This window comes from Scylla paramamosain, chromosome 3, assembly GCF_035594125.1.
Source record: "Scylla paramamosain isolate STU-SP2022 chromosome 3, ASM3559412v1, whole genome shotgun sequence".
NCBI classification, from domain to species: domain Eukaryota; kingdom Metazoa; phylum Arthropoda; class Malacostraca; order Decapoda; family Portunidae; genus Scylla; species Scylla paramamosain.
The window spans coordinates 37,273,350-37,283,306 of record NC_087153.1 but is presented as its reverse complement, the minus strand read 5'-3'; the positions used below and the strand labels follow the sequence as shown (position 1 = coordinate 37,283,306).

Here is a 9,957-nt window from a genome sequence, read left to right as displayed (position 1 = left end):
AGGAAACATGAAGTGAAGGAAGTAAGGTCCTAGAAGTGATGGTACAAGATAACTCATCACCAGAAAAGTACATAAACAGGATACTTGGAAGCATATGTAGTACATAATCTACTGGATGTTGAGGAACATTAGGGAAGTTTTTTTTTTTCAGTTTGTGGGTAATGACATGATGATTACAATAACAGCAATAAATAGGCCTAAACTTCAAATTATTTAACTTGTTGTTCCCTCACAAAAAAAAAAAAAAAAAAAATCATGTGAAGGAAAGTGGAAAGATATGCACATACAAAGAGTATAAGGTGGTTCTAAATTACAAATAAGAAAATAATAAAAGAAAGGGAACTGCCGGCATAAAAATAAATAAGTAAATAAATAAATAAAATAAATAAATAAATGAATAATAAATAAATAAATAAATAAATAAATAAAATATTGATTCCAATACATGGATTAGTTCAAGAACTGAAAGAACTTGATCACTGTTACAAGAACAAAGGGAAGTTGGTTATTGTTGGAAACATAAGAATAGGTGGAGAAAATAGTGGTAGTATTGATATTTGAGAAGTGATTGCAAAAAACGACTATATCAAATGAAGGAAAAAATAGATAGATGTAGATAGATTATATAGATGGGACCATAAGTTTGTAGCTCAGCAGGCATCCCCCTCCCCCACACACACACACTTTCCATGAGGTGAAGGCATGTCACATATTGTAGTTTCATAATTAAAGAACCATGTTTTTAATTTCTATGTACCAGTTCCATGGAGTTGTTACAGTTTCAGAATCACATAACTGCATGCTCACCTGACTGTTATAGCAAATGGAAAAGTGCCATGGCTTCATTGATGACTAGACAGCGTAATTACGGGGGTACCTGAGTGAAATTTCATGTTTTATGTTGTTTTAATTTATTATCTTTTAAGTGTATTTATTTTTGTTGTAGAGCTTCATCATGGAACATATTTTTCATGGGGTCGCTTTCTGTTTTCATTGATAGCTTTTTTTTTTTTTTTTATGGTTTCCTTTCTACATAGAATATTAAGATAACTTTTTTCATACACCTCCCAGAAAATACATATTCACAATGATGTATAGTGAATGAATGTTTTCTTTTCCTCTGGTGTTTGTAGACTATATTTATTTAAATCAATGTTTAAATACATAGATCAATGTAATTTGGGCTTTTGACTGTCACAGACATGTTGCCTTTATGTTTACTGTCGTCTAAATTAAGACATTTGCCTTTATGTTTACTGTCGTCTAAATTAAGACATTTCCAATCAAGAGTGTATTAATTTGGAAATCTTAAGATGACCAAATAAATCTAAATGCCGATTCACTAGAAAATCAACTTATATACATTTGTTCATGAAAAGAGTTTGATTTTACTTGTGTTACTACTTAGAAGGGATTACGTAGAACAATATATCATATAAGCCCATTGCATCTTCATGTAAATAGAATAACACTGTAGGTATATCTGATATTGCTTGTATGAGAGGAGTTTGTCTGTGCTGCCACCTGGTGACAACTACTAGTTCTGAAAACTCCCCATTGTAAATACTTTTGCAATTGTCTACTAGGTAATCCTCGCCCCGTTCAAATAAAAGGAAATATTCCCGTTATAGGGAAATTCAGGTTTCTACAGCGAAACACAGATGATAACATAGTACCTACATGGGAATTGTATATACATATCTACGTTTGCCTAGAAATATTATATTTATTTATCTGTTTTAGGAGGGAGAAAGAGAAAGCACTTCCCCGCAACATAAACGTATTGCTCTCGTTGAATTTTCGTCCTGTACGTGTCTGATGATCCCGTGGTCTTGATGATCTCATCGCCTCATGATCTCTCTCTACACGCTCAGTGGAAGTCAGTTGCCTCTTGTCAGTGAAGAGTGGCGTTTGGTTGTCCTTTGAGTATATCTTATATCTTATAAATCTTGATGATCTCATCGCCTCATGATCTCTCTCTACACGCTCAGTGGAAGTCAGTTGCCTCTTGTCAGTGAAGAGTGGTGTTTGGTTGTCCTTTGAGTATATACAGTATAGTATTCCTGTGACGTGTGACCATGTGTCAGGGACAATCATAGGAAGTGTTGGAAATGTTCAATGTGCAGCTGTCTGTTGGTTACTTGGCGGAGTCACGAGAAAACAGACTGGTATTTGGTTATCTGCTGTTATAAGAGAACTATTAAATTGCTGATAAATTTATAGCTCCACCAGCAATTTAAACAGACTTAGATGTGAACATAATTATAAGAAGAAAGTATGAAAAAAAAATGGTGTGGTAAAAGAAAATGTAATTGGTATGGCCTTGACTTAAAGTGACGAATTTTGTCTTCACTAGAGTTGTTAGGGGAATTGTAAACATTCTCTCTCTCTCTCTCTCTCTCTCTCTCTCTCTCTCTCTCTCTCTCTCTCTCTCTCTCTCTCTCTCTCTCTCTCTCTCTCTGTGTGTGTGTGACCTTGGGCATAATTATCATATACATGTTAAAAAAAAAAAAAAAAAGACAGGGAAATATAGGGATTAACGGAAACTTATCCTGATGATTCTAGGGAACTTTGAAGACGCAGTCTGGCAGCACTGCAGGATGTGGCAACCTGGGTGGGTGGGAATTGCATTAATGATGCCTATGCATCATGTTTATCATTCATTAGATTCAAAGGATTCCTCGTGAGTCGAAAAAAAAAACTTAGCCGCTTAAAAGCGAATCATATATATATATATATATATATATATATATATATATATATATATATATATATATATATATATATATATATATATATATATATATATATATATATATATATATATATATATTTTTTTTCGTATGTGGTAACACTGGCGTTGGAGTGTGGCCGTGTCTGAAGGCATGCGCTGGGGGGACCACAAAAGAAAAAAAAAAATGAGATGTGGTAAATATAGTGTGACAGCGTTAATGATATGATAAATGATGTAATTTACGTCCCACTGCTATATCAAGGAAGTTGGACAATGCAGTTTGATTTCTGTTCATGATGCCGGTCTCGTGATTCTGACGATCATCTCTCACTAAGAAAGATAAATAAAGACATCATTGATATTTGTCTCCAGCCCTACAGTACCTCTCATAGCAGCCCACACACACTACCAACACCATCACTAACACCACACCAACACCATCACCAACACTACACAACCACCATCTCATTCCCGCCCATTATATCACCTTCACACCGTCACCAGCATCAAGGAACGTATCACACACACACACACACACACACACACACACACATACCAGCCCACGCACCTCTTTCGTCATGTCACTACGCTGCAGTGTTGCCTCCCGTGCATTTTCTACCGTTATTTCCATGGTTGCCGCTCTTCTGAACCTGCTAACTGCATTCCTCCTTTTCCCTCCTGCGGGCTGGCCATCTCTACAAGACTCGATTATACTCTCATGCCTATTCTGTCTACCTTACAAATGAAAGTTAACCCCGGTATCTTCACGCTTTCATGCCTATTAACTGGTAAGCTCTGGAACTGGTGTTTTTGTTTCCCGCTGAATACAACCTGATTACTTTCAAAATGGGTATCAAGACTCATAAACAAAATGATTTGGATCTCTCTCTCTCTCTCTCTCTCTCTCTCTCTCTCTCTCTCTCTCTCTCTCTCTCTCTCTCTCTCTCTCTCTCTCTCTCTCATACGTACATTCTCTCTCTTACATGACCTGCCACATTGTTTACACTGACAGTGAATTCCCTGTAACCTCTGAGAGGCACTGCGGCACGATAGTCACCAAAGTCCACGTGAATTTTGGTTGGCCTTCATTGATTTGCTACTGCAATTGTAGTTATCTTTTTTAAAACATAGTTAATCTGTTTAGTTTGGTAGCTGTGTGTCAACTTCCAAGATGATTATTGTTATTATTATTATTATTATTATTATTATTATTATTATTATTATTATTATTATTATTATTATTATTATTATTATTATCATCATCATCATCATCATCATCATCATTATTATTATTGTTCATACATTCAGACAAGTTGGAGGAGGAGGTGAGAAGAAACACAGGTGTTAGGAAGTGAGTTTATTTCCGACTAGTTTCGCAGAAAGCTTCTTCAGAGGAACGCCCCTGTTTCCTGAAGAAGCTTTCTGCGAAACTATTCGGGAATAAACTCACTTCATAACACCTGTGTTTCTTCTCACCTCCTCCTCCATTATTATTATTATTATTATTATTATTATTATTATTATTATTATTATTATTATTATCATTATTATTATTATTATTATTATTTTATTACTAATTGGTTAGTTAATTAACTTATTTGTATTTGTTTTTAAGTTCGGCTTCCTCTAATGAAGGCCTAGGACGGTCCCTCTTAATAGAGAACTTTGGCATTCGCATTTGGGAACAGTGACGCCATGCAGATCCCTTTGCTAACCTCGGACCATGGCCAGGATTCCAACTAATGGACCAGAGGAACTATTGTCCCCGTGAACACATGGTATCATTGTACTAAAAATAATGAGAATGATACAACTCAAACATTTGTCTTTGTTCATAGGCATATTAATGCTTTAAAACTATCATTAAAGCGCTTTTGGGATAGAGATTAAATTTCAGTTCAAACCAAGCATATGAATTTTGATATAAAGTGGCTGCATAAAATAAGTGCCAGGTGTGGAGGTTCTCTTGCAGAAGGGGAACGGGAGAGGGGAGACTGTCTCATCTATCAATGCATTTGTTGATTTCCACTAATCTTATTTAAGTCAGAGATTACTCGGAAATTTTTATAAAAAAAATCTGTGTAAGATGTTTTTAAGAGAGAGAGAGAGAGAGAGAGAGAGAGAGAGAGAGAGAGAGAGAGAGAGAGAGAGAGAGAGAGAGAGAGAGAGATTTGCTACACGTACAGCACAGTAATGTGCTGTATTTCTATTTGATTTTATTCATCAAAGCCACTGGTAAATGTTAAATGTGTACCTCAGTGTAAATGACAAACTTTATCTTGTGTGATGCAACAGAAACACACATGATCTTGTATACAAATTTGATATCCTTTGGACTTTTGCAGATAATCTTTGCCGTTGTTGTCAGTCATGGCCACACTCTTAGGCATGTCGATGCGTTTTAGCTCGACATCGGTGGATCAACCTGTCAGGAGGATTTTGTTTAAGTAGTGTGGTGTGGCACTCTTAGAAGCCCTAATGTGGCCAAAGGGAAGACAGTGAAGAGGAAGGAAAAGATGGCTCACTCAAATGACATGAAGATAATGGCATGTGATAAAGAGGCAAAATGCAGTGTTGTGCAGAGACCACAGAGGTGCCAGGCAGGAACATGACTGATCTAGAAATTCCCATTCAATTTACTTAAAAATAAACAGACGACGGAGGCTTGCCAGGCTTGGTCATTCATAACTTGTCTGCACCATGGCCAGCGGACCTCGGTCACCATACAAGACCAACTGGAACAAGTACGAGGATGCAATGAGGGATGTGGTGCGCAGGGAGGTGTGTCGAGTGTTCCTGTGGCTTTATCAAGGAGGCCCCAAGTATGTGGGAGATTACCTGGACGAAATTCCGCAGGGGAGGCGGGGTCTGAACAAGGATCAAAAAAACGCGCTGAGTGGTAGAGAGCCGCCAACAGCAATGGACATCACACTCCTGTACCACCTCCTTCAGCGTGCCTGCAGCCTTCCCAGTGCAGATGACCCCGCCTGGACTGATCCGACAGGTTCTGATCCTCACAGTCTGGAGCACACGCTCTACCTCATCAAGGAGGAGCGGAACAAGCTGAGTCACGAGGGACACACACAGGAGGCTCAGCAAATGTCTGATCATCAGCTGGACCAGAAGCTAAATTACCTGCGTTGGCTGTGTGCCAACCTGCTGGTAGAAGCGGCGAGGCGATGCGGCAGGTTGCACAAAGAGATCGTGGAGCTCAACGACAAGATGGAAGCCCGCTTGCAGGAAATTCGAGGCGTCACTTCTGACAAATTCGTCATGATGGCGAAAGAAGAGATGTTGAAAACAACACAGACTAAGATGGTGGACGAGTGGTACCAGAAGCCACTGTTACAAAGTTGTGGAAAGCCTGTGACTCTGGACGACGTGCTGCAGTGGCGGACGCCAGATGGTGCAGCTCCTGCCTTCATCCTGGTCACTGGCGAGGCAGGCATTGGCAAGTCTTCTCTCTGCAGGTGACCTTTCCTTCTTTCTCTATTCTATTCTCTATGCTGTCTACTCTAGAACGAAAATACACTTGGCAAGTTGGCAGACCCACACTAAGCTGTGTATCTTTTGGGGGCTCATCTGTTTCCTTGAAGTTGGAGCATATGGTGTATAAAATATCTATTTTTTGGGACAAAGAAAACCTGTGGTATTCTTACTAATGTAGTTCTCCTTTCAAGGCTATAGATGTATCTTTTTAGATGTGCAGCTGAACCAGTAATCCCGGATTACAAGCTCTTTATCAATTAACGCTATATAGGTACTAAAGCTACCGCTAAAACTGGGGCTGTAACACCATATATGCTTGTTGTGGGGGGATCGGCTGGGAGTGCGGCGTGATGCGTCACTAGAGCTCCTATCACACCTGGTACTGTAACTGCATGGCTTCAGATGGTATATACTTGAATTTGTTGAGCTGTTTGTGTGATTATCAATTAAAAATTCAGTAGTATGAAAATAATATAATAATTTCCATAACCAGGCTGCATTATAAGTTGGCAAGAAACGTGTGGTTAGTCCCAGAGTGGCCACACTAGATGAAGTTATATATTATGAAATCTACAGATCATAAAAAGTCTCAATGTAAATTTCACCCTAACTGGTAAACATTGTTTTCTGTCTCTCATAATAAGAAATAACGTTAACTGAAGCAAAAATTTACATATAGTAAAATTCAGTCTTGTTTTCTTAAAATATAATATGAAATTTCTATAATAGGATAAGAAAAATGATATTATGTACATTAATATGAAAGTGGTTTAATTTTTATAAAAAATAATATAAGAATAATGGACACAGTTTGAGGAATTGTGAAATTGAATGTGGTCTTGCAATATTCTCATAGAATGGAAAGAAAGGGTTGCAGGTCAAAGTAGATCCTTCAGTCTCTTCACCTTCAGAAAACATTCGACCACTATGAGTACGTTGGGCATTTTAATAAATCTGCTTAATTTCTTTACGTCCCTCTGACAGGCACGTGCAGGAGTGTTGGCTGAGGCCTCCTGGTGACGGCAGGGATCCTCTGCAGTGTTACCAGCTGGTTCTTCACGTCCGCTGCAGAGATGTCAACATTAGTGATGCGGTGAGGCTGCTGCAGGAGGAGCTGCTGCCGGACACGGCATGGTGGTGCAGCAGTGACACTCTTTCCAAGTTCCTCCAGACCATATCAACTCTGTGGATATTTGACGGCTTGGAGGAGGCAACGGAGGAAGCCGCACGACTCATAAATTCTCTGTTTGGCAAGCGTCAGCAAAACAACACTGTCTTGGTGACGGCCAGGCCTGAGTACGGAGGAGATTTCTTGCGCCAACATTCCACACACATGACACATATCAGTGTGAATCTGTGTGGTGCTGATCCTCTTGAGACAATACGAAGCATCACACAGTCCAAAGAGTGTGATGGAGACATTAAGCGACATGCCAAGAGTTTGATGGAGGATTTTGAGGAGCTGGACCCACATGTACAGCAGGAGCTCCGTAACCCACTGAAGCTGCGCCTCACTCTTCAAGGCTGGGAGGGCATGCGGACCTTGATCTTCTTCTCTCAGGAGTTTGATCTCGGCCGACTCTACCAGAAAATTTCAGACACACAAATTAAATCCTTCTCGGAAAGTCTGAGCAAAGGCCCCATGACCGAGGCAGAAGCAACCCGGAAGGTTGAAAAATGGTTCTTATTCTTGTGTGAGTCTGCTTTCAAACTGGTGCTTTGCAGGAAAGTTTTTAAGAGTGTTATTGGCAAGGAAATGTTAAGAACACTGGAGGACAAGTGTGATGAGCTTGGTTTATCCTCCTCTCGATGCCTGTCGACATTTCTCTCCTGTCCCGTGTTCTCTTCAGGGAACACTGGCTACACCTTTTGCCATGACACCCAAGTGCATTTTCTGGCAGCCAGGTACGTGGACTCTGTCATGAAGGAAAGCAGCGACTTGCACTCACACACTCTTAAACTGTTCAGCATTTCCACCCTGCAGGAGAACCATTCAAGACATCCTCAGCTGGGAAGCTTCCTGCCTGTACTGTTCATCCTTGTATCCCTCATTAGTGGCTCAGCCTCTGAGGCTGTCCTCAAGATGGTGATGAAGCTTCTTCTTAACGCTATTCCTTTGAACGCCTCTCGTTCATTATGGTTTGAAATAGCAATAATGGCGTCTTTTGAAAGAAAAATCATGAGAGAAATTGGTAGAATAATTCCCAAAGAGTGGCTTATATTCGATGAGTTTGTCGAGGCAGCAAGACGACTGCTGGAATACAGTCAACCAAATAAGGTGTTTTTGTACATGGTACGTAACCCTGAGGAGGTGAAGAAGTTTGAGCAACTCTTTTGTAACCTTGCAAGCCTCCCAGTGGATATGAACTTGACCCTAAGAAGCCACTTTCTGGATCTCTCCGGGAAAGCCAATGCTGATAAATACCTTAAGATTATTTGCTGCGAGGATTCACCGTGTGTGTTGGTGGGGTTTGAGGGTCACCTGAGCGACGAGGGATACAGCCTCCTTGGGCATCCAAAAATTAGTGATTACTGTGAATTCTTGAAATTGAAAGTGAATTCCATCGAATCCCTTGAGACACTGTGTCAATGTGTTAGAGATTTTGAATTTCTTCAAAGAATAGAAGTGGTGATAGCAATGAAACAAATTCCTTTCACCTCTGCAAAGCTGCAGGGCACAGCGATTCGTCTTTGTTTGCCCTTGATGACAAATGAAACAGTTAAGGACACTGCCAAATTTACTGCTCGACTATGCCGATCTTATGATAGAGTGATTGTGTACAATACAATGAAATGCTATAAAATTTTAATTTTCATGGAATATCTGGAAAAGAGAGGAATTGTGATCAACAACTTTGTGGGATGTGTCAAGGAAGATCTTTTACAAGTGCATGTAAATCTCGGATCATTGCCACTTCAACATTCGATGGAGGAGTTTATGGTTCGCTGGCACCGTTTTATGCTCTTACCATTTGCAGATCTCAACATGCGAGATCTCTTGCAGCACGCAGAATTGCCCATAATGGTATCACAGTAGCTTCTACAGAAACACAATGTATAAAATATTGAGGTCCTAGAAAGACTTAATTAAGAATTGTAAAAATCAAGGAGAGGGAAGAATCATTTGGACTAGTTTTGCTATATACTAGAGATATAAGCATGGGACTCGAAGTTAAAGATTAACAGTTTTGTTCTTAATTGCTTCCTGCTTTGTGTTTGATTCTCTCTCTCTCTCTCTCTCTCTCTCTCTCTCTCTCTCTCTCTCTCTCTCTCTCTCTCTCTCTCTCTCTCTCTCTCTCTCTCTCTCTCTCAGTGCTCCTACTGCTACTGCTGTGGTAAGAAGGTCTTTAAGACTGAAAAGGCAAGAGGTGGCTGTAGTTGGTGGCAAGGGCGTCCTGTTTCTTTTGAAGAGCCTGCCGACCCTTGCTACAGCTTCACAACAGGTTGTCAGTAAAAATGTATCATGAAAAAATAATGGTAATAAATGATGATACTACTACTACTACTACTACTACTACTACTACTACTTTTTTTTTTTTTTTACTACTACTATTTAATAATACCTCCACCCCATGTTTATTGATGTGTCAATTAGGGGCTCCATTACTTGGAGGTCATTAGCCCCGGCTCCCGCTAATGACTGTGGCATCCAACCATATCTAATACTCTATAATATAAACATTAGTTGTTAACTATAAATTCATTCTACCTCTACTCTACTCTTATGCCACTCT

At 39.6% G+C, this 9,957-nt stretch overlaps 1 protein-coding gene across 4 annotated transcripts; it reads left to right on the top strand.

The window, feature by feature from the left end:
• The first annotated feature begins 1,861 nt into the window (after positions 1–1,861).
• Positions 1,862–9,722, top strand: LOC135094868 (uncharacterized). 4 transcript variants are annotated; one of them, XM_063995355.1, is made up of 3 exons: positions 1,862–1,926; positions 5,080–6,204; positions 7,208–9,722. In XM_063995355.1, exons 2-3 carry the CDS (start codon positions 5,435–5,437, stop codon positions 9,258–9,260), a joined length of 2,823 nt encoding a protein of 940 aa, XP_063851425.1. In that variant the 5' UTR covers positions 1,862–1,926; positions 5,080–5,434; the 3' UTR covers positions 9,261–9,722. The 4 variants fall into 4 exon arrangements, with proteins under 4 accessions (XP_063851425.1, XP_063851409.1, XP_063851431.1 ...); XM_063995339.1 differs by having other exon boundaries at positions 1,869–1,996; XM_063995361.1 differs by having other exon boundaries at positions 1,888–2,010.
• Positions 9,723–9,957: the final 235 nt, after the last annotated feature.